This window comes from Chiroxiphia lanceolata, chromosome 21 (genome assembly GCF_009829145.1).
Source record: "Chiroxiphia lanceolata isolate bChiLan1 chromosome 21, bChiLan1.pri, whole genome shotgun sequence".
In the NCBI taxonomy this organism is placed as follows: domain Eukaryota; kingdom Metazoa; phylum Chordata; class Aves; order Passeriformes; family Pipridae; genus Chiroxiphia; species Chiroxiphia lanceolata.
Window position 1 is genome coordinate 5,165,281 of NC_045657.1, and position 22,332 is coordinate 5,187,612.

The 22,332-nt window shown below is 58.2% G+C and overlaps 1 protein-coding gene across 1 annotated transcript in view; it reads right to left on the reverse strand.

Moving 5' to 3' along the window:
• HMCN2 (hemicentin 2) overlaps positions 1 to 20,811 on the reverse strand; it is a 34,604-nt gene extending 13,793 nt beyond the window's left edge. The window contains exons 1-39 of the mRNA XM_032708509.1: positions 20,577 to 20,811; positions 19,575 to 19,645; positions 18,501 to 18,659; positions 18,163 to 18,285; positions 17,478 to 17,649; positions 17,047 to 17,153; positions 16,717 to 16,837; positions 16,358 to 16,621; positions 16,048 to 16,192; positions 15,652 to 15,773; positions 15,290 to 15,562; positions 15,045 to 15,186; positions 14,308 to 14,435; positions 13,854 to 13,967; positions 13,580 to 13,729; positions 12,749 to 12,943; positions 12,441 to 12,536; positions 11,969 to 12,093; positions 11,552 to 11,696; positions 11,348 to 11,460; positions 10,940 to 11,096; positions 10,597 to 10,759; positions 9,867 to 9,994; positions 9,623 to 9,731; positions 9,182 to 9,351; positions 8,617 to 8,712; positions 8,331 to 8,507; positions 5,425 to 5,544; positions 5,099 to 5,260; positions 4,597 to 4,878; positions 3,873 to 4,040; positions 3,595 to 3,708; positions 3,314 to 3,400; positions 2,622 to 2,813; positions 2,039 to 2,212; positions 1,557 to 1,670; positions 932 to 1,074; positions 606 to 756; positions 164 to 382 (exon numbers count right to left, since the gene is read on the reverse strand). Coding sequence (XP_032564400.1) covers positions 164 to 382; positions 606 to 756; positions 932 to 1,074; positions 1,557 to 1,670; positions 2,039 to 2,212; positions 2,622 to 2,813; positions 3,314 to 3,400; positions 3,595 to 3,708; positions 3,873 to 4,040; positions 4,597 to 4,878; positions 5,099 to 5,260; positions 5,425 to 5,544; positions 8,331 to 8,507; positions 8,617 to 8,712; positions 9,182 to 9,351; positions 9,623 to 9,731; positions 9,867 to 9,994; positions 10,597 to 10,759; positions 10,940 to 11,096; positions 11,348 to 11,460; positions 11,552 to 11,696; positions 11,969 to 12,093; positions 12,441 to 12,536; positions 12,749 to 12,943; positions 13,580 to 13,729; positions 13,854 to 13,967; positions 14,308 to 14,435; positions 15,045 to 15,186; positions 15,290 to 15,562; positions 15,652 to 15,773; positions 16,048 to 16,192; positions 16,358 to 16,621; positions 16,717 to 16,837; positions 17,047 to 17,153; positions 17,478 to 17,649; positions 18,163 to 18,285; positions 18,501 to 18,659; positions 19,575 to 19,645; positions 20,577 to 20,811 — 5,926 coding nt within the window. The remainder of the gene's footprint in view (positions 1 to 163; positions 383 to 605; positions 757 to 931; positions 1,075 to 1,556; positions 1,671 to 2,038; positions 2,213 to 2,621; positions 2,814 to 3,313; positions 3,401 to 3,594; positions 3,709 to 3,872; positions 4,041 to 4,596; positions 4,879 to 5,098; positions 5,261 to 5,424; positions 5,545 to 8,330; positions 8,508 to 8,616; positions 8,713 to 9,181; positions 9,352 to 9,622; positions 9,732 to 9,866; positions 9,995 to 10,596; positions 10,760 to 10,939; positions 11,097 to 11,347; positions 11,461 to 11,551; positions 11,697 to 11,968; positions 12,094 to 12,440; positions 12,537 to 12,748; positions 12,944 to 13,579; positions 13,730 to 13,853; positions 13,968 to 14,307; positions 14,436 to 15,044; positions 15,187 to 15,289; positions 15,563 to 15,651; positions 15,774 to 16,047; positions 16,193 to 16,357; positions 16,622 to 16,716; positions 16,838 to 17,046; positions 17,154 to 17,477; positions 17,650 to 18,162; positions 18,286 to 18,500; positions 18,660 to 19,574; positions 19,646 to 20,576) is intronic.
• Positions 20,812 to 22,332: the final 1,521 nt, after the last annotated feature.

The following is a 22,332-nucleotide window of genomic DNA, read 5'->3' on the forward strand; positions in this document are numbered from 1 at the left end:
CCCCTAATGCAGCCTCAGCAACCCCACAGGTCCCACAGGTGCTGGGCACGCTGGCGGGAGCAAGGGGACAAGATCCAACCTCTGCCATGCTAGGGATGCTCTGAACCCACACAGCTGCTGCAGGACTGCCCCCCAAACCCCAGTGGGGGTCTGTGCCCATTACCTAACAGCATCAGCACCCCCGGGCCGGGGGAGAGGGGCTCCCCATCCTTGTACCAGGTGAGCTGGGGGGGTGGGATGGCGCTGGTGTCGCAGTAGAGCGCGGTGGGCTGGTCAAGGACAGCCTGCCGGTGCTCTGTCACCTCCCCATCCTGGTCTTCCTCCCGGTAGAAGATCTCAAGAGCTTCTCTGGGGCTTGTTTGCTGCTGGAAGAGCGGAGGCACTGCAGGGACAGGCTGTGGTCAGCTGTGGGCAACAGGGACTCACACCCCCAGGTGCAACCAGAGCACCTACCCGGGCCTGGCTAGGACCAAGGAGATGTTTTCCATCAGGCATAAACTTTTCCTGCTCATCCTGCTCTGCTCCCACATGGAACCCCACCAAGGACCCCTTCTCTTGCTGAGACACCCACTGCTCTGGGTGCAGGCTCTCCACCCAGGGCTCACCTTGGACATGCACAATGAAGTCCCTGTCATCTTCGCCCACAGCGTTGGTGGCCACACAGGTGTAATGCCCCGAATCTGAGGCACTGGCTGGTTTGATCTGAAGGACCTGCCCCTCACTGAGGATCTGGAGGTGTCCAGTGCTTTCCAGGAGCTGCATGGAGACCCCAGACCCAGGGCAGGAGAGAAACAGAAGGGCAGGAGGAGAATTAGACCCCCAGGAGCAGAACAGAGCCCAGACAGCCATATAAAGGGTATCTTCCCACTCCATCCACCTGGGATAGTCCCCAAACCCAGCAGCTCCTCCCTGGTCACAGTTGGGACCTCACCTGCTTGTTCTTGTACCACCGGATGGTTGGCTCAGGCACAGCCCAGGTCTCACACTCCAGCATCACTGTGCTGTTGACCTTGGTTTTCACCTCTTTCACGGCAAATTCCCCCAAAGGGTCATCTCTGGAGATCCAAGGAGGAACTAGTGGGGAAATACAACAGAGCTGGGATGAAAGAAGAGCCCCCAGCACCCTTGCTCTTCCCTAATCAGTGACAGGCAGCACCTCAGGGCAGGGCTGACACCCAAAGATGAACCCTGGTAAGTGATGTCCCTCAGGTGTCTGTACTGGGACCAGGGGAAGGAAGGGGAAGGAAGGGGAAGGAAGGGGAAGGAAGGGGAAGGAAGGGGAAGGAAGGGGAAGGAAGGGGAAGGAAGGGGAAGGAAGGGGAAGGAAGGGGAAGGAAGGGGAAGGAAGGGGAAGGAAGGGGAAGGAAGGGGAAGGAAGGGGAAGGAAGGGGAAGGAAGGGGAAGGAAGGGGAAGGAAGGGGAAGGAAGGGAAAGGAAGGGAAAGGAAGGGAAAGGAAGGGAAAGGAAGGGAAAGGAAGGGAAAGGAATAAGCCCTGGCTTGGTTGCAGTATTGGGGTCACTGCAAGAATTAGGAAGGACATGGAGAGCTCCCTCACCCAGGACCTTCACGTTGTAGTTCTTCACAGCCTCCCCGTCTTTGCTGGCCACGATGCAGCTGTACGTGCCCGCATCCTCCTCCTGGGCATTCAGGATCTGCAGCCCGTGGCCACCTGGGAAAGGGGGTCTCCTGAGAGGGTCGCTGCTCACAGCCACAGCTGTCTATGCCCAGTGCAGCACCTGAAGGCATCTCAAGGGACCTGCTGATCACCCGCAAGCCTGGCTCGAGGGGGTCTAATGCCAGGTGCCAGGCTTATAAAAACCAGCACTAAGGAGGCTCTAGCTATTACCAGAGGATGCAGCACAGGGAAGAGCAGCCTCTACCTGATGGTCTGAGCCCCCTGGGTCCTGCAGGGTGATGACTCACCACCCCACTGCCCTGGAGCAAAGCCAGACCAAGAAAAGGCCCCACTCCCACTCCCCAGACATGCAGCAAGGGGTTATTGCAGTCGTGCAAAGCCAGTGGACACCAGCACAGTACCAGGGAGCAGGAAGACATTTCTAGATGCTTTGAGAGGAACCTCGTCCTTGAGCCAGGTGATGTTGGGAGATGGGTATGGCAGAGCCTCACAGACCAGGGAGATGGGGTTGTTGATGATCACTGTGACTTCTTCTGCAGCAGCATCGTGGGCGTCTTGAGCAAAGGTAGGAGTGGCTGCAGAGACAGGTTTGTGTGACAGATCAGCATTAGCAACCACTTAGGCTTCCCAGTGCTTCATCCTCCCCGACCAGAGAGCGTGATCCAAGGTCAGAGAGTTGGACTTGGTCACAGCATGTGCCAGCTTCAGACTCTGCCTTGTCCTGCTGCCCTCCAAAAACATGGGGGACACAGAAGACACATTCCCTCTTCCACAAGCCACCATCAGAGATGGATCCTGCACTAGGTGGACACTTTAGTTCCTCCAAGAGATCTCACAAGGGCTTTGGGACAGGTCCAGGACCTCTTGCCAAGCTGCTGGCTGCAGGACTAAGGGATCCTCACCACCTACCTGGGGCAGACCATTAAAAACCCATTAAGTCTGCTCACACCTGAGGCTCTGCCTCCATCCAAAAGGATCTCATACCCAAAACATCCAGCAGGTAGTGCTTGGTCTGGTTTGCCACAGAGTTGGAGGCCAAGCAGGAGTAGTGGCCGGCGTGAGCCAGGGAGGCTCGGGGGATGTGGAGCACGGAGCCATCGGGGGACATGGAGAAGGTGTCTCCACTGGGAAGAGGGTGGTTGTCTTTCAGCCAGGTGATCTTAGGTTGCGGGTTTCCTGTGTGGGGTGGAAAGCAGGTTTTGGCCTTTGTGTAAAGCTTTTCCATGTGTGAGCACGCCCTGACCAGGGTCACTGCACCAGAGCTTTTCTGGAAAGCAGGGACGTCAGCCCAAATCAAAATTATCATGATCTGGATCAGGTTTTTAGAGGCAGCTGGATGAGCCAGCAAGAAGAAAGAGAACTGTCCTGAGTGGGAGGTGATTAATTATTCCCGTTACTAAAGGAAGAACCAGATGAGAGGAATTTTAGCACCATTTGGGAAAGATTGGAGCTTACGCTGTGGAACAAGCTCCTCACGTGGGCGTCCCCACCCTAGTGCTTCCCGGAAAGCCCAACTGCAGAGCCAGGAACTGTCCCAAAAAAGCTCTTCAGACAATTTCTTATGTCTTCGACTGGAGTCATCTGTTTGTTCCACATCCCAAAGGGAAACTCAGATCTGTTCCTGAGCCCCATCTCTCACCTGCTCATGCCACCTCCCCTCCCCACTTGATGCTCACCTGCAGCCAGGCAGGACCAGGTGACAGGCTGACCCTCAGGCACTTTGATTGTCTCTTCTTCACCTGCATTCTTGATGTGGGGAGGAACTAGGAACACAAGCCACCAGGGATCTCAGCAGCTGGCCAGCACCGCTGAGCCTCTGAGCTCACATCCTAAGACACAAAGGGCTCAAGCACTGTAGCTCCCAGCATGTCCGGTCGTAACTCATGCCTGTTCCTGCAAGGGTGGAGCTCTGAAATCCCACCAGGAATCCTGCAGCAGACAGAAGACCCCTCCTTACCCAGGACTTCCACGTAGAAATGCCTCCTGGCCTCCCCAGCTATGTTACTGGCCAGGCAGGAATAGTGGCCACCATCTTGTGCTCCTGCATGGGTGAGCCTCAGCAGCCAGCCCCCTGGAAACACAGAGCACAGAGGTCTAAGGGCCCTGCTCCAGGCACCAACACATCCCAGCAGAGCTCCTGTAGGACTGGAGCTCCACCATGAGTTTAAACTCATCAGTGTTGGGGCAAAAGCACTCCCAAAAGCACTCATCTCTCACAGCATCCAGATCCCTGACCTGAAAGCACATGCACGTTCTCGCTGGGGGTGACAGGAGAGCCATCCCAGAACCAGGTGACTGTGGGCTGGGGAACACCAGTGGCCTCACAAGTCAGTGTCAGAGATTCTTGCAGTGAGACGGTGACATTGGTTGTCAATCCTGATCCTTGAAGGAACTCAGGAGGAACTGGGGATGCAGAAAGGAGGGACATCCATTGTCAAAGCACACAAGACATCAGAGGAAAGCAAAGTGAGTGAACTTGGCTTTTCCCCACCTTCCTGGTTTGTAGAGTTTGAGGACACAAACCCAGAAGGACCACTAGCATCAACTGGAGTTGTCAACTTTGAAGGTGTTATAGGACAGTTGACCCACAGCAACAATGTGCCACTTAGCTGCACACCTGAGCCCAGGCTTACAGTGTGACACCAAGCTGGCCACATGCCCTGAGCCACCTCAAGCCTCTTATAGCTCAAGTTCAGCTCATGGGGTTTCCCAAGTCCTTGGGTAGGACTTTATAAGGAGTGAGATGATCTGCTGTGTTGACTCTGGAAAGAAACTCCTGCCTAAAGGACCCAGTTCTACAGCTATTCCTGGAGCATAACCCTGCCAAGACCTTCTGTGTGCTTGGTTGTCCAGGATCTGCTCCACTCCACATCAGGTTGCTCCACGTGGGACATCACCACCCTCCTGATCTCGCCTGCACCCACATCCCCCAGCCAGCAGCCCCATCCCACATCCTTACCGTGCACCACAACATCGAACTCCCTCTGCTCCTGCCCCTCTGCATTGGCCACCAGACACGTGTAGCGTCCCGTGTGGGTCACCTCTGCCCTGGGGATGTGCAGCCGCCTCCCTTGCTCTGTGAGGAGGAGCCCCTCCCCACCAGCCACGGGCTGCCCGTCCTTCACCCACATCACAGAGGGTGGTGGCATCCCCATGGCCTCGCACTCCAGGACTGTCTGACCGCCCTCGATGACAGAAACCTTCCTTGGGGTGTTGCTGCTGCCCTGGACCCTCGGCAGTGCTGTGGGCAGAGGGACACAGGGGGGAGGTGACGCTGTAGCAACTCCCGCGGCCGCGCACAAGCGGAGGGGCAAAGCCAGCCCAGGTAACAGCATCCCTCCCAAAATACCCAAGGCACCAGGCAACGGTTTTTAGGTCCATCTGGACCTTGCACTGAGAGAGGTGACAACACCTTCAGCCACTCCCAAGAGTCCTCTATGTCTCTGGGCCCCCCAGCTCACCGTGCACCTCCAGGCGATGTTCCTTGCTGCTGCTGCCAGCGGCATTCCTGCACTCACAGGTGTAAATCCCCTCGTCCACCAGCTGTACCTTCTCCATGTACACCACACTCCCTCCCATAGACACCTGCTTCGGGCTCCCAGGTTGGGTGGAGAGGGGTTCACCTGCCCAGGAAAGGGGAGAGCAGCCTCCTGTCAGACTTCCAACAGGACCAGTTCCACCCAGAAGCTGGATGCTGCTCAGCATAAAGCACTCCTTGCTCCAAGGAGACCAACATCTAGGTCAACACATGTGTGGGGAGGGATGAGACTGAGAAGCAGTGCCCTACCATCCTTCTGCCAGCTCAGGGTGGGGAAGGGGATCCCATGGCACTCGCAGGCCAGCCTGACAGACTGCCCCTCCAGCACGGACACAGGCTCGGGCTCTGCTGAGGAGAAGGACGGAGGCACTGCAGGGATGAGAGGAGTAGCTCGTTGATGGCACCAGACAAGAAGAGAAGGGCAGCTCCTCACTGGAGCTCCATCCTGCTGGATACACACCACCTGCAGTTCTACTGGGTGCCACTCAAAAACCAGCGGGACTCCCCTGCCCTGGCTCCACGTGGAAACAATAATCTTGTCTCTCCAGCCAAGTGAGCAATGCTTTTGACTGCACGTGGCTCATAGCAGAGGATGACCAAGCATCCCACGCCAGGCACACAAGAGGCCAAGGTCAGGTTGGCCAGACACAGCCTTATTAAGTAGCCCTGCTCGCTGGGAGGGTTACCCAACTCTTTCCATTATTCGGATGTTGTTCTCAGTTGCTCATAAATACAGCTGGCTGGAAAACAGTAACTCCTTCCCATGAGGGATATCAGTTTGTAGAACAAAAACCCCAACACCCAGAAACCCCTGAAAAACAAAAACAGCAGAACCCAAACAATCCACCCGAGCCAGGACGGCAGACGTGCAAACGTTTCCCTGGGAAGGGATTGCAGGAACAAGCCCAGACCAGGAGAACTGGATTTTCTCCACTCCCTGGCTACCTGCCCTCAGGACTTCCACCAACTGGCCTAGAGTATCCCTGAGAAAAGCCAGACCCTGGCTCAGGCCCTTGCATTGTGGACATGCTGAGTGGTCTGGGAGGTTGCAAAGACGCTCAGATCAAGTGAGAAAAAGTGGCCAGTGACCATCTTGGCAGCAGCCCTGGAGCCACCACTGGTGTCCCCCCCGACTTGGTCAGGGGGAGAGAAGGGGAATGGTGCCTACAGTGACCACTGTACTGATGGAGTGCAAAGAAAGGACAGGAAAGTCCTGGCAACAGCAAGGAAATCCTTCAGTCTGCTGCCCAAATTTCAAAAAGACACCACTTCTGCTTCATCATTGAAATCTCCCCCCAAGGCTCAGGCAAACATTATCTTTTTTCCCCCCTCTCACTCCAGCCTGGTGGGGCTTCCCCAACACCTCCAAGTGTGTCATTTTGCAGAGTGTTAATATTTTGGTCAGGTGTTTTCCAAACAAGGATCAATATGTCCTCAGGGACCTATTTTAAATATGAAAATGGAACAGCATACAGTCTATCCTTTATATACACGCACTGTATATATATATTTATGTCCCTGATGGGGTGTTTCAGCCACAGTGGCCCTTACCCCACACGTGGAGGTTGTAGTGTCTCTCGGGGTGGCCGGGCACCTGGCACGTGTACCTGCCCACATCCTGCACGGTGACTTGCCCAATCTGCCCAGACAAGGAGAGACACTAAGCACACACACAAGCAGAGTTGGACCCACACAGCCTCTCCATGGCAGGATTTTGTGCCAGCAGAGGGCATGGGGATGGAACCAGCATGAAGGGTGGGAATGGTGCTGAGCCATGGGCTGGGACACCCCCTCCCTCTGCACTCACTCTCTTGCAAGAGTGAGGAAGAGGAGACAGGTGCCTTCACAGCCCCATTTCCCCTGCCATCCCCTGCAGTATCCCCAGACATCACCTGGAGCACAGTCCCCTCTGCAGACAGCTGCACACCCAGCTTTGGTGTGAGCAAACTCCCATCCTTCAGCCAGCGGGACCCCTGAGTGGGGACCCCGGGAGTCACACACTGCAAGGTCACAGGCTGGCTGACGATGACAGTGACGTTCTCCTCCTCACCCAGGGTGGTGGGGGGCACTGGAAACCAGATCAACAGGGCAACACCTTTCCCAAGCCATCCATTTTGATCCTCCCCAGCCCTGTGAGCTTGCCAGGGGACAGCAGAGCAGCCCCACAGTCCCAAGAATCACCTCCAACCCACATTGGTGGGAAGGGGTTGGGATGCACAGGGGTACTTACACTGCACCTCGAGGGTGGTCTCGTGTCTGTCCTCCCCCACAGCACTGCTGGCTACACACGTGTACGTCCCTGAGTCCTGGAGACGGGCAGTGGGCAGGGACAGTACGTGCCCACCGGAGAGGATCTGTGCTTCCCCAAGACACAGACAGCCCAGATGAGCACAGAACCAGAGAAACTCATAGGCAGCTGGGCTGCATGCTGCCTTGCAGACATGTGGGAGTGGGCATAAGCCTGGCTTGAACCCATTCTCAAAACATCCCAGGGACCCTCTGCCCGATCCTGCCCTGCATGGTAGGAAAGCTCAGTGCAGGGCTGAGCAGGTCTACGCCCCCATGGACCAAACATGGGGCAGGTCTGGATGACATTGCACCTGCTCAGCTCCAGCAGTTGTTTTTCTAAAAGTCAGACAAGAAAAAAGAGCATCTTCCTGAAGGGACATCTCCAGTGAGTTCCCCTCCATCAGGATTTGTCTCACCTGTGGGCCACCCCTTGCCTCGCTGGGCACTGGGTTGCCATCCTTCAGCCACAGCAGCATTGGAGCTGGGGTCCCCCTGGCTTCACATTCCAGTGTCACCGGCTCGTTCAGCAGCACCGTGAGGGGGCCGGGGCCAGCTGTGATCTGTGGGGGCACTGGGGGACAGAGAATTGTCACCAGGCACAGCAGGACACAAAAGAGACAGGGTGGGCAGGAGACACCGTGATGGGGATCAGGCAACACCCGTCCAGGGTGTCATGGTTTTCTAGGACATTGCTTGGGATGAACACAGGGGATTGCATGGTTGGAACTGTGAATGGGGCAGAGGATGGGGGATCTGCTAAACCCACCTTCCAGGGGTGTGTCCCGAGGGCTGGGACAGCCCCACTGGTTTTGTGCTCACATGAGGGATTCCATGGGGGGGGCACCCATCTCTCAGTGTGCACTCACCAGTGACCTGCAGGCTGTACCAGAGCTCAGCCACTCCGGCCACGTTGGAGGCCACACAGTGGTACCTGCCGGCATCGGAGAGCCGGGCACGCTGGAACTCCAGGCGCTTCCCATCCCCGGACAGGGTCTGTCCCGGTCCAGCCAAGAACTCCTCGTGCCCCTTGTACCAGGTGATGCCTGGAGGGAGCCAAGCCGTGAGGTGCAATGCTGCTGTCCCTCTCACCCAGGGGACCCAGGGAAAGCCCCAGGAATGCGGGAGCAAGAGCAAGAACGATGATTGACTCACGAGGAGCAGGCAGCCCCGAGGCCAGGCACTCCAGGGATGCTGTGCCGTTCTCTGGGACAGCCAGATCCACTGGGCTGGGCTCGATGTTTGGAGGTACTGCAACCCAGCACACACCATCATCAGCTCTGCATGGCCCAGGCTGTCTGCAGCCACCACAGGGCAGGGCTGGGCAGCACAGCCGGGCTCACTGCTGCTCCCCAAGCCAGCCAGCGGGTTAGTTCCTCACCCCAATGAGATATTCATCCTCCCCATCTCTGCTCCCTGCCTGGTTTCTCACCCAGCACCTTCAGCGTGACACCCTCCTAATGGAGGTGGGAAGGGAAAATGGAGCTGGGGAAGACCCTCCCCCTGGAAGCACCCATCAAAGATAGATGTTATGCTTTACTGGGGTGTCAGTGGCCATCAGCTCTCAGCCTCATCGACAAAGAACAAGAACCCAATACATCAGGATAATGACCCTACAGCTACCAAAAAGCATGGCCAAGAACACCCAGCCCTTTGGCCAGCCATGTTCTCCCGGACACATGGGATGGATATTGGATCTTGGCTCAGGTGCTGCACTCACCGTGTACCAAAACCTGCACCTCCGCCTGGGCCACCCCTGCCCAGTTGCTGCCCTGGCAGATGTAGAGCCCTTCGTGACCCAGCCCCACACGGGCGATCAGCAGAGTCCCACTGTCCTCAGACACCACCACATTGTCCTGCTCGCCCAGAGGGTGCCCATCCTTCAGCCACCTGTGGGGAAGGGGACAGGCAGCAAGTCCTTGGTCTGTCCTGCCACCACCCGCCCCCCATCCCTGCACACCAACGGGGTGAACTCTGAGTTGCTGACAGCAAGGACTGTCTCCTGGTCACCTGGAATTGGGTTGGCAGTGCCCAGATTGTTAGGCAGAGGATACCAGAGGCAAGGAGAAGGAATGGATGCCTCCTAAGGACACTCCAAGCCAGAGGTCACTGTCACACATCCTGGAATGGCAGGCAGGACACACCCCTCTGCAGTACTCACTGGATCTGGGGTGGAGGGGTGCCCGTGGCATGACACTGAATCCTCAGGGAGGTGTTGGCAACCGCTGTCAGGTGACTTTCCCCATCGCTGATCCACAGCTGGGGCGGAGCTGGAGGGAAAGGGGACCTCAGGCTGGGACCACCCTCAGGCACTGGGATGTGGGAGCAGCCAAGGGCTTGGAGGGTGCAGGACCCCAGAGGTACATTAAGCCCTTGGGAGGAGTATTTTAAGCAGGGATGTGAACCTTGGACGTGCAGGCTGTAGGTGAGCGAGGTGTTCCCTGCAGTGTTGGTGGCTGTGCAGGTGTAGAGCCCGGTGTCTGTCATCTGGGGCTTGGTCAGATGGAGGGACCCCGAAGGGAGGACACTATATCTTGGGGGAGAGGGAAAAGAAATGCTGGATGGGAAGAACAGCCATGTCATCCATCACCTACCCCCAGGCAAGAGCTAAGAGCTCACTATTGCCTTGAGACAGCCAAGAGAAGATCCCCAGGGCCACCTCCCATGCAAAGAGGGTGGCAGTGCTGCCCTATGGGCGCAAATCCTCTTTGCTTAACCTCTGCACGAGCTCAGCACGAGGCAGCACATGAGCCCAGGGGGATGAAGGGGAATGGGGGTCCCCAGGGATCATGGCCCCTGCAGCTGGAGCTGGCCACGCTCTTGCTCCCAGCCCTGTCTGTGCTCCACAGACATAACATCATCTCAGCCCACGGCTGCAGATTCCTCCTCGTGTGCACCCATCAATCACCCACCACGTGAGGACAAGCCAGCTGAGATGTGGGGAGCAGCACAGGCCAACCACAGGAAGCCAGACATGAACAACAAGGCACCACAGTCCCTCAAGAAGAGCAAACCCAAGATGCCTTCCCTGCTTCCCCATCCCACAGCAATCCTCAGGTACAGGGAAAGAAGTGCTTAACCCCAAGAGCCAGGCCCATGAGTTTAGGGGCCCCCAGCACCCACAACCCTCCTTACCTCGTGGTGGCAAGAGGCAGTGGCTGGGACTGTCGGCTCCACACCACCAAGGGAGGGGGGTATCCTTGAACCTCGCAGGGCAGGGTAGTCTCCTGCCCCAGGACAGTCAGGATGGTGACAGGGTCTGGCACCTGTGATCCATTCACACTGATCCTGGGCTTCGCTGGATGGAGAGGGAGCACAGCTGGTGCAGGGACACCTCAGGTGCCCCATAGCCATCATTGCTTCTCTTCCCATCCTGCAAACCCATCTGGAACATGGATAGGTGCTCCAAGGAAGCCATGAGTGTTCCCAGGTCATGCTCTCCCAGCCAGTCCCCTCTGGAGCAGTCCTGGGCACTCACTGCTGATGGAGAGCTGCATCTCCTGGCTGGAGAAACCTGCGGCGTTGGTAGCTGTGCAGAAGTAGGTCCCAGCGTCCCCAGGGGAGGATGAAGGGATCAGGAGGGTCCCATCAGGGTCAAGGTGGTATCGTGGACTCAGCAAAATGGGCTCTGTGCCCTGCAGAGGGAAGGGAAGGGAGGAAGACAGCAAAGACTGTCCCATGAGCTGAGCAGCCCAAGGGCAAGAAGAGGGCTCTGGACCCATCAGAACAAGCCACGTTCTGGTCCCAGCTTCCCAGGATACCCGGTGCCAACTCTCCAGGCACCCACAGGCACACTAGAGAGCTACACTACCCTCAAACACAGCACCCCGGGTGACCCAAAGCTGGCTGGCAGAGGGACAGCAGCCTGCCTGTCCCTGTCACCTACCTTGGCCCAGGTGACCGTAGGGGGGGGCACACCAGTGGCATTGCACCGCAGGGTGACAGCCTCTCCCTCGGTGGCAGTGACAAGGACAGGGCCAAGCTCAATGCTGGGAGCAACTAGGAAGGAAGAGAAGCACCTCACCCTGCATGGCCAGGGCCAGATCTCCACAGAGAGCGGTGCTCAGACACCCAGCACCCTGTCACTCACCGTGGATGACGAGGGACACGTCCTGCCTGTGTGAGCCGAGGGCGTTGGTCACCTCACAGGTGTACCTGCCTGCATCCCCCTGGGATGCCTGGTCCATGTGCAGGCTCCCATCAGCCCGGATGGAGTAGTGGTCACTTGGGGCTACCTGGGCACATGCAGAGAGCAGGACAGTCAAGGGGTCAAACACCACCTTATCGCTGTGTCTTTAGGGCACATCTAGAAACTGATCCTTGAGCAACAGAACGTCCCGGTGTGGTGATAAAGCCACGTTACCCTCCCAACACAAACACTCCCCTGGCATCTTTCACCAGCAGCTTTGGCCTGGCAGGTTGTGACACCCATTCTGCAGCAAAGCCCCTGCTGCAGGGCAGCTGCCCTCTCACCCACCCACCACCCCAGCAGGCATGGAAACCTCACCGTTTGTCCGTCCTTCAGCCAGCGGCGGGCTGGGAATGGCCTCCCAGCCAGGATCACACAGGGCAGCGACACAGGCTGGCCTGGGAGCGCGTGGACCACAGGGGATGCAAGAGCTATTTCTGGGGCTGCTTGAAAGAGGGGAAAGGGAAACAATATTAATTGGTGATAAACTGGCCAGGAACACCCAGGAGAGCGGATCTGGATCACCTTTTTTCCAGGGTCCAGATCCTGGCTCTGCACAAGGCAGACATTTATTTCCCCCAAGAATTTGGGGATATTCACTGCAGTTTGGGTTCAAGTACATGTCAATGTATTAAGTCAAAGAAGTGCAAGGGCATTATCCAAACCCTGCTCTGGAGTTTGTTGAGCATTCCCAACAGCCAGTTCAGGAGCAGATGTGGTTGCTCCAGTCTGCCACTCACTGCCAGCACAGTCAGGATCGATACACCAACCAAAGCATGGAAAAGCAAACCGTGTCCGGTGACTGTGAGCTTGACCTCTGCCTGGATTCTCCCAAACTCGTTCTGGGCTTCACAGATGTAGATAGCTTGGTCATCCAGCGAGGCACCTGGGGCATGGTGGGGACAAGCCTAAGCCTGGTGGGGCTGGAGAGCCCCGAGTGAGCTCCGGGATGGGTGACACCACCCTCCCCTTCCCTCCCTCCCTCCACCTCCAAAGGAGGACAGACTCGGTGGCACTGGAGGTTTGCAGGCTGTTGCAGCACAGCTAAAGTTGCACAAGTTAAAAATACAAATAAACATGTGCATGCTCAGCTCTTACTGTTGATGAGGAGCTTGGCAGCCTCCAGCTGGCTGGAATCACCCCGTGGTCCCTGCCAGCCCTCCACAGGCTTCCCATCCTGCCGGGACCAGGTGACCTGTGGTGGGGGAGATCCCTCGACGTGGCACAGCAGGGTCACACTTTCCCCAGTTGTGACTTCCATGTCACCCAGGGGCTCAGGAAAGTGAGGGGCAGCTGGAGATGAGAGTAGTGGAAAAGGGGCTCAGGCAGGTCCAGCATCCCAGCTTCCCACTCTGAGCACAGCCAAGCCTGGAGAAGGGATGGGACTGCAAAACCCATGAGCCAGGTGCCCTCACAAGTTACAAGACAGACTTAAAGCATTTAGGGCTTTTCCAAAGCTGTCAGAGCCACTGCAGTTTCTCTCCCTTCCAGTTACACTCAGCAAAACCTCTTGCACTTCTCCATCTTTAACTGCTTTGATCCCTACTGCCCCCAGCTCAGAGCCTTCCCTCCTCCTCCCCGTGCTCTTCCATCTCTTCTCCCTGTGGTGGAAAGCCCTGAGCAACGGTCAGGGTACTTTGATTTTCAGACACAGAGAAGTCAGGCCCTACCTGACTAATCCCACCGATTGCACTTTGCATTCCCAGCTGGGTCCCAAGCCACCGTGTCCCCATACAGTAACAACTGCACTGGCTTCTGTCACTTGCTGAAACTCTTCCATCCTCCCAACCCTTAGAAATCCCGCCAGGCTTCCGCCTGCTTGTACCGAGCACTAACACCCCCCTGCTGGGAAATCTGCGAGGCGGCAGCAAGAAGAGACTTGGGAAGCAGCAAGTGGGAGCTGAGCCCAACAGGAGGGCAGAGGCTTACAGCCCACGTCCAGCTGGGTGCTGTCGAAGGCGATGCCGGCCTCGCTGAGAGCCTCGCAGAGGAACTGCCCCGCGTCCTCCTCCCGCACCTCCTGCAGCCTCAGGATGGCACGCTGGGTGCCGGCTGGGAACGTCGCCATCGCCTGCTCGCCTGCCCAGAGACCCCACATCAGCACCCCAAGTGCCACATCAGCACCCACATCAGCACCCCAGTGCCGGACCAGGGGACCCCAGTGCGTGGAGGGGATCTGCTCCCCAGCTCCTCCCAATCTCACCTTTGTACCACACTATGTGGGGTGGGGGTGCCCCCGAAACCCAGCACTCCAGGGTCACGTCTTCTCCCACCAGCACCTTCAGGCTGGGTGTCACCGCCAGGATGGCAGGAGGCTCTGTGCCACGGGGAGAGATGGCTTCAGTCTCCAACCATGGAGCCCTGGGACACCCTCCATCACACACAGCCCTATTCCCAGTGTGCTGCTCCCCAACACCCTCCATCACACACAGCCCCATTCCCAGTGTGCTGCTCCCCAACACCCTCCATCACACACAGCCCCATTCCCAGTGGGCTGCTCCCCAACACCCTCCATCACACACAGCCCCATTCCCAGTGTGCTGCTCCCCGACACCCTCCATCACACACAGCCCCATTCCCAGTGTGCTGCTCCCCGACACCCTCCATCACACACAGCCCCATTCCCAGTGTGCTGCTGGTCAGCAGGGAGCAGGTACCAGTGAACTCCAGGGTGATGACTTGCTCATCCCAGCCCAGTGTGCTGCCAGCATAGCAGCTGTAATTCCCTGCATCCTCTGGGACAGCAGCCTTGATGTGCAGGGTACCCTCAGCATCGCTAAAAACCCTGTGGCAAACAGGGAGAGAGAGGGAGAAATGAGCCCTGTGGAAGCAGAGATGATGGAAGATGTGTTGATATAAATGAGTGGGCTTCAGGCCATCCTGCACACGTGGCAAGTGCTGGGCATGTGATGGATGTGGGTCAGCACTTAGAGCCAGCTCTGTCAGCTGCTGCAGGGAAGGACTTTGCTTTGAATCAGGAAAAAGCACTGAGAATTGGGCTTTTTCATCTCCTGAATCAAAAAGCCTTCCCCAAAGTCCACTCCAGAACTCACAGCCTGACACAGGCAGGAGGTGGAAGGCAATAGCAGAAGAAACTAAGAGGAACTACAAGGAGTGTTTTGAGATTTGAGCACACACCGCGTGTGCAAAGCACTGTGAGTCTCCTTGGTGGGGACAGTGACCTGGATAAGGCAGGACAGCTTAAAAATAAATATATGAAGCTAAGACCAGAAGCACGCCAAGCATCTCAGGTGTGTGGGATACTGCAATGCCTCCCTCTCTCTGGAGCTATGGCAGCCCCAAGGCACTCTCCCTCAGCCCATACATCCCTGGAAGGGAAGCATCATCCCCACAGCACAGGGAGGATGGAGGCACCCAGGTCCCCACAGGTTACCTCTCGTCCTGCTCCAGTGCCCAGCCCCAGCGCTTCCAGGTGGTGTGGGGCGGGGGGTGGCCCCCAGCCGTGCAGTTCAGATGCAGCTCCTGGCCCCTCCTGAAACGCTGGGGGCTGGAGGCCACCTTCACCCACGGCGCCTCTGCACGGGGTGGGAGCAGGGCTCAGCCCCTGGGTGCCATTCGCTACCCACCCATGGGGCAAAATATCACCTGGGCCAGCATCCCCCAGGGGGCAAAGCCTACCCTGGATGAAGAGCCAGAGGGAGGCGGTGGCAGTGCCGTGGGCGTTGCGTGCCACGCACTCGTACAGGCCCCCGTCCCCCGGCCGCACGCGGCTGATCTCCAGAGAGCGGTTCTGCAGCAGCCGGGTCCGGCCATCCCCTGGCTGTGCCGACTTCCCATCCCAGCTCCACGTCAGGTTGTAGGGCACATCCCCCAGAACCAGGCAGGACAGGACCACGTCTTGGCCCGGTGAAGCCGTGATGTTGCCCGGGGCGATGAGACGCGGTGGCGGCTCTGCAAACACGGGACACCAGGGTGAAAGGAGCCTGTGCCCAGCCACAGACACAGAGAGGGCACCAAGGCTTGGCACAAGCAGCCCCCACCTGACACAGAGATGTAGGCACGAGCCCGTGTCACCCCGACCTTGCTCGTGGCCGTGCACTCGTAAAACCCTTCATCACTCTTGGACACTGCAGGGATCAGCCAGCTGATGTTCCCTGAACGCCTACAAAAAGGGAGAGATGAAAAGGTGGGTCACCCCCATACCTTGGGACTGCCATGCCACCACACCAATCCTAATCCCTGAGACTTTTTTTCCGTTTGAGTCAGGCAAAGGGGCACACCCACACTGCCTGCAGACATGTCCCTCGGAATTTTCCTTTTGAGATGCTCAGAGCTTGCAGGCAGCACAGAGCATCCCCCTGGCCTGCACAGCTCAGGGGCTGTTCCTGCCCACGTGGATCCCTCATGGAGCTCATAGGGCCATACCAAATGCTCACCTGAAGAGCTGCTCTTCCCTGAGCGGCATCTTGCCTCGGCTGAGCTTCAGGCGGAAAGGGATCTCACTCCGTGCAGAGCAGGAGATCAGCTGTGGTTCACGGTTGTAAGCCTGGATCTTGCTGGAGATGTCCACTTTGGGCAGACCTGGAAGCGTTTGGGGATATGCACACATGTAACTCCCCTCAGGAGCTCACTAGGAGCTGCCCTGGGAAGCAGGATAAAAAATATCCAGGGAGAAACCAAAGCAGAGGCAGTGTTGGAACCTCTGGTCCCCGCTCAGCACCTGTGGGGAGCGTGTGTTCCACTCACCAGGGACCACACTGGTGTAGGTGACCCCGGAGAGGCGGTGCAGGGGGTGGCCCTGGGCATCTTCACCCTTCACCTTCAGCAGAAAGTCACCTGGGGGGACACGGAGAGGTGAACCCACCCAGAGCTGCCCCGAGGAGGAGTTGGAGAGGGGCCACATGGGCAGTGAGAGCAGGGCATGGCCAGAGGCGTTGAAGAGCTCGATCTCCTGCAAGCGCCCAGGCGGCCTCAGACCGGTGCAGTTCACCACCACGGAGATGGGCAGACCTGGAAAGCAGGGAGGGGAAAAAACAACCAACCACACTCCTGGCTGCAAGACGCCCAGGTGCAGCACCCAGCCCCCTGGGCAGCACCAGCCTCACCCTGCACCGGCTGCTCTCCAGGCTGGCTGGGATCAAATTCTGGGTGGGAGGAGAAGCTGGCTTGGAAATTAATGTTGCTGATGCCCGTGATCCTCAGTGAGTGGCGGCCACTGCTCCGGGTCTGGAAGCAGATTGAGAGGCACGTGCTGAGGGCAGGGGAAGGGAGAGGTGATGGGAAGGGAGGAGGTGGCAGCCAGCCCCTTCCAGCCTGCTCACACGTCCTCTGCCTGTCTGGAGATGGTCGGGGAAAGCTGACACTTGGAAAAGTCTGGCCAGCTAAATATCCATCAGGGAAAGGTAGAGGATGTGCAGGGTCTGCCACCAGCCTACCGTGACCAACCACGTCCCTGGCTCGTAGGGCTCCACAGCCACCACCATGGCTGAGTTGGGGATGCTGAGAAGTTCCTTCAGACCTCGGCCTGTCTCGAGGACCTTTCCTGCAACAGTAAGGGAACCTCTGGTTTGGGCAACCCAAATCCATCCCCTGGTCCCTGCAGCAGCCAGGAGCCCCCTCCCTAGGGGCTCAGGGTAGTGCAGAGCCCACCACAGCTCACAGCCAGGACAGCAGGGAAAACCCTCTTAAAGCCAAAGCCATCCCTGGAGGAGATCTTGAAAACAACAATACCTTGTTGTTTACTGAGGGATTTTTATTTGAGTTTTCAGGGCAGGGTTTGATGAACCCCTTTCTGCTTGTCCTGACCTGAGGTCTCTCTGGAAGGCAAAGCATCACCCCCTGCCATCCCTTTCCCCTGTGCTCCTACCTGCTGGATCCCAGACCTTGATCCCTGGGGCAGGACCGCTCAGGGAGATGGTGACCTCCCTCAGGCTGGGGTCAAAGGGGACAGGCCACGTGTGCTCCCCACCATCCTCATGGTCCGTGGACAACAGGTGGACCTTGGAAGCCTGGATGGCCTCCTCCACCCACTTCAACACCTGGAGGCACGTGGGGGAGAATTAACCTGGATCCCCCCTCACTGATAAGCACAGCCATTTCGGGGTCATGTTGGGAGCAGGGCTGTGTTGCACCAGGTCACAATCTCAGGCACAGCTGCAAAACAGCACCCAGGCAAGGGACCAGCCCCTGTGGGGTCCATCTGGTGCCAGCACAAAGGGGCTCAGGGACAGGTGGGCTGGAGGTACTGGCCCTGGTTGAGCCCCCCTTGTAATCGGTGTAGTTGTTATTGCCAGGAGTGCCACAGCTTCACCCTCAGCCCCAGAGAGACACTTTCCTTCCTCAGGGGCTGGAAGACCAGTTCATCCCAAGGATTCCACAGGCAGCCTTCTCCAGCCCCCACCCCAGCTTCAGACTGAAGTGGGGCTCCCAGAGCAATCTGGAGGTGCCTTGGGCACAAGGATTCACCACAGGCAGAACACAAGAACTCAGCTAGCTGGGCTGGACCACACGCCCTTCAGCCACTCTGTGTGGGAGCAGGGATCCCCACTCACCTCTGTCACCTGCTGCTTGTCCAGGTGGAAGATCTGCCCGGAGCTGGTGGCAGCGATGCGCTCGTACACGCGGTACCCGGGGTGGCTCCTGTCCCCGCAGTCCCCCGTCAGCACGAACACCACCTGCCACAGCAACGGTCCCTGTGGCATCCCACACAACCACCAGCCCAGAGAGGGGACACAGCCAGCATCCACCAGCATCCCAGTACATTGAGTCACCCAGGGAATGCAAAATCCCCCTCACTACCAGGCGGCACAGCGGGGGTTGTCACTGTGTTTCACTGATGCGCTGCTGCAGTGTCCCCCCAGGCTGGAGCCTGGTGGGCAGCACCTCTCACCTGAGTCTGCTTGTGCTGCAGCAGCCTCAGCAGCTCCTCCTGCTGCTCATAGTCCTTGGCCCGAGCGTCGGAGAAGACGTAGACGAAGGAGCCGGGATGTGAGATCTCCACAGCCAGCCTGATGGCTCCCACGCTCATCTCCGGGCAGTCCCCTCCACCCTGTGGCACACAAGGGATGTGGCACAGCCACCAGTGCTCAGTCCTTCCCTGCTGGGCTCCTGGCAGGGTCTCACCCAATGCCTGCTCACAGGAGGAACTACACCAGTTCGCTGGAGTCAGCCCAAAGCAGTGTGATGGAACTGCAGGGACACGCAGGATTACATGGACCCATCCCTTTCTCAGCTTCAATGGTGTTTAAACCACCAGCCGGGGGATCTAGGCTCACAGAAGCCACTGGTTTCCCACAAAGACCTTTAGCAGGAACATTTGTGCCCACCCAGCCCCTCACCTGCCCTGGCAGCAGAACCAGCCACCCCAGGGAAGTGCAGGGGCACAGTGAGGACCAGCTCCCACTTCCCCAGGGCTTGGTACCCCAAAGGGCTGGGAAACCACTTGCAGCCACAGTGTTACACCTCCTGCCAAACCAGCTGCATCTGAAGGGAAAAGCCACAGGGATTTAGCAATGCACGGGAGGCAGGGCAGGAATGGGGATGGATAAAGCAGGATTAAACTCCTGGGGAGAATTTCATCTGGCAGAAAACAGATGAAATCACTTTAAAAAATATTTAAAAATTCGTTTTTCAAGCAGTGTTTCTAAGAGAATAGATTTTTTGCTTCCACAGAGAGTCTGTGCAAACTCTCCTGGGGAGACCATCTCCCTTCAGGACAAGAGCTGTAAACTGGGAATGCAAGACCCTGGGGAACAGCACTGGTGTTACCCACACTCTCTGCTTCCACCCCAGTGTGAGCAGCCCCTTAGCAGTCTGGCTCAGCCCTGAGACCCCACCACTCTCCCCAGGGGATGCAGAGATCGCTCCTGGAACCCACCACCATGAAAATCCAGGCTTCCCACCCAGGGCCACAGGCCAGGCACTGAGCCAGGCCTGGCACAGCCGTGGGGCTGAGGATGCCTACCTGGACGTGGAGCTCCCGCAGGCGCTGCTGGAAGAGCTGGGGGTCCGTGGTGAGGGTGGCGGGTCCCACCTCTGCAAACACACCAACACCACCCTCAGCACCAGCCTCCTCCAGTGCCACCCGTGCTACCAGTGCTCCCAAGCTCCCACCCTGGCTCAAACACTTGTGAGACTTGGGGTTCAGCATCTACCCTGGCTTGGCACCAGGTGAGAAATGGATTTGGGCAGACCAGCCATATGCCCATACTGTGACCATTTGGGTGGACCATTCCCGTGCCTGGGAATTTCTCCCAACACAACAGGTGATCCCAGCAAGGGTGAACTGCAAACCCAGCACCCTTTTCTGCTGAGGGAGGCTCCCAGAAAAACAATGCAGAAACCCATTCACTGCCTCTGCCTCCTTCCTTGTCTGGCTCCAGTAGTTTTCATTCAGTCTAGTGTTCCTGCTGAAAATAAAGCCTGGGTTCTGCTCTCCTTGTAGGAGGTTGGGGCTCTTTTGAGAAACAGTTGTTCTTTTATGGGTGTGCACAAAAAGCCCAAGGCAAAGACAGGGACAGAAAGAAATTATTCTGTTGGGGCAGTGAATTGCCAAAACCTCTCAGGGAGTGGTGCTTTTATTGACATGCCCTGGAAGCACAGCATGGACTTGTACAGAAATACCCCCACCACGATTAGACCAGGAAGATTGGAATAGGATGGAGGAGCAACCCACCAGTGGGTGCCAGCATCCCTGGGAATACTGCAGTGGAAACAGCTCACCCTGTGCCCATAGAGTGGCATGGGAACAGAAGCCCTAGCCCAGCTCCATGCCCTCAGCCTGCAGCTCATCTTGTACTGCCATCCTCACCACAGCAACCACCAAGGCATTAAAAACACAGAGAAGGGATCGTACAAGCACTTGGGAAGTGCACACTTCAGCCCCAAACCCAGCCAGAGCCACACCCCAGCTCCCCACAGCCCCATCCCCGGCAGGACACGTGTCCTCACCCTGTCCCAGACGTACCTGGGTCATGGAAGGGGACCAGAGCGTAGTTGCTGATGGGCTTCGTGCTCCTGCTGAGCGTCCGCTCCAGGATGCGGGAGGCTCCGTCCATCACCTGCACCAGGTCGTCGTACATGGAGCCAGTGACATCAAAGACGAAGGCAAGAGTGGCCCACCCTGTGCTGGGGGGGCTCTCGGCAAGACTGGGGGTCAGCAGCAGCCAGAGACCCACGAACACCCCTCCGTGGGGTGGCATCGTGGGGGAGACCCTCAGGTGCCAGGGACACCCCTGCAGTCCTTGTCCTGGTCCTTCCCACAGACCCCCCGGGCACTGTCCCTGCACTAGGGAGGGACACGGCGTGGAAGGGGCCACACGCGGTGGGGACGGAGCCGGGACCCCGGTCGGGGAACGCCCAGCCGCCCGCAGCTGCGGACCTGCTCCTCCAGCGTTCAACTTCTGGGCGGGAGGAAAAACCGGACTTTTGGAGCCAGCGACGCGGCAGGGAGGGGGGTGGGAGCTGGAGGATGTCAGGATGGGGATGCAGGGATTGGGAAGCAGATCCTACAGCCCATAGGATTGTCAGAAACACTGGCCAGGCACCCTGACCCCCCCCCCCCCCCCGGCTCAGAGAGACCCCGCTCTGCCGGGGGAGCCGAGGGTTAGGGCAGGACATGGGGGCTCGCAGCTGAGCACCTGTGGGGAAACCCTGCCAAACCCCCAGCAGGGGGGAAGAGACAGCTGCGAAAGGGACCCCAAGGAAGCAAATTCCCCCTCTACGAGGCAAAGAGCCCCCCTGGAATGGGGGTCCGCAACGCGGCTGGGGGGTCAAGGGACTCCGGAGGGGTTCACCAGCGCAGCTGCCCCAGGAACAGGGAGCAAACAGCCACTCAAAGTACAGACAAAGCCGGAGCCAGGACATGGGCTGGGACAGGCAGCCTTGGCCGGGACAGGCAGCCCTTGGCGGGGAGCGCTGGCTGAGCGTGCAGAGAGTTTCCTGGCTCCCCTCGAAGTGGAGTGCTGAGCTCATGGCTGCTCCGGAGGGATGCTCTGCTCTTGCTCAACTCCCCCGCAGCGGGACCCAGGGAGCAGCCACAGCCAAGAGCCGGCTCCAGGTGAGGCTATGCACCGAGGGCTGAGCACCTCCTGCACCCCCAGCACCTCACCAGCACCAGCCCTGGGGGACATCGGGGGTTACCCATCTCATGACCCCCACACAGGACAGTGGGACTATGCAGTGCATCCCTCTGCCCCATGAGTCCCTGCAGACTCGGGCTCAGCCCAGCCTCATGGTGGGCAAGGATCCCCTCTTGCAGCAGGACAGATGGCACCTCTGCCCCGTGGGGCTGTCTGGCAGCCTGTCCCCCTCCTGTCCCACAGCCAGGGCTGTAGCCTGGCTTGCAGAAAGCCCCTTGTCTCCCTCAAGCTTCACACACCCAGCCCCAAACATTCACTGCAAGTTAGGGGGGAGTCCCCCACCCCACAGTGCCACCAAACCTACCTTAGAGCACCCCCAGTCACCAACCTGCATCCCAGTTCCTTCCTGCACCCTGGCAGGGAGCACCTCTCACCAACACTGCTGGCACAAAGGAACCCCAACAGCTTCTCCCCATCAACAAATTAATCCCAGCCAGCCCTTCCCACACTCACCAGTGCTCCCACTCCCAGGAGCACCTGTGCTAGCTGGGCTTTAACCCTTTCCTTGCTGGGGGTTAAGGCACAGCCTCTGAGCAAGCACCATGGTTTGGAGCCTGTGCCCATCCTCGCACAGGGGAGAAA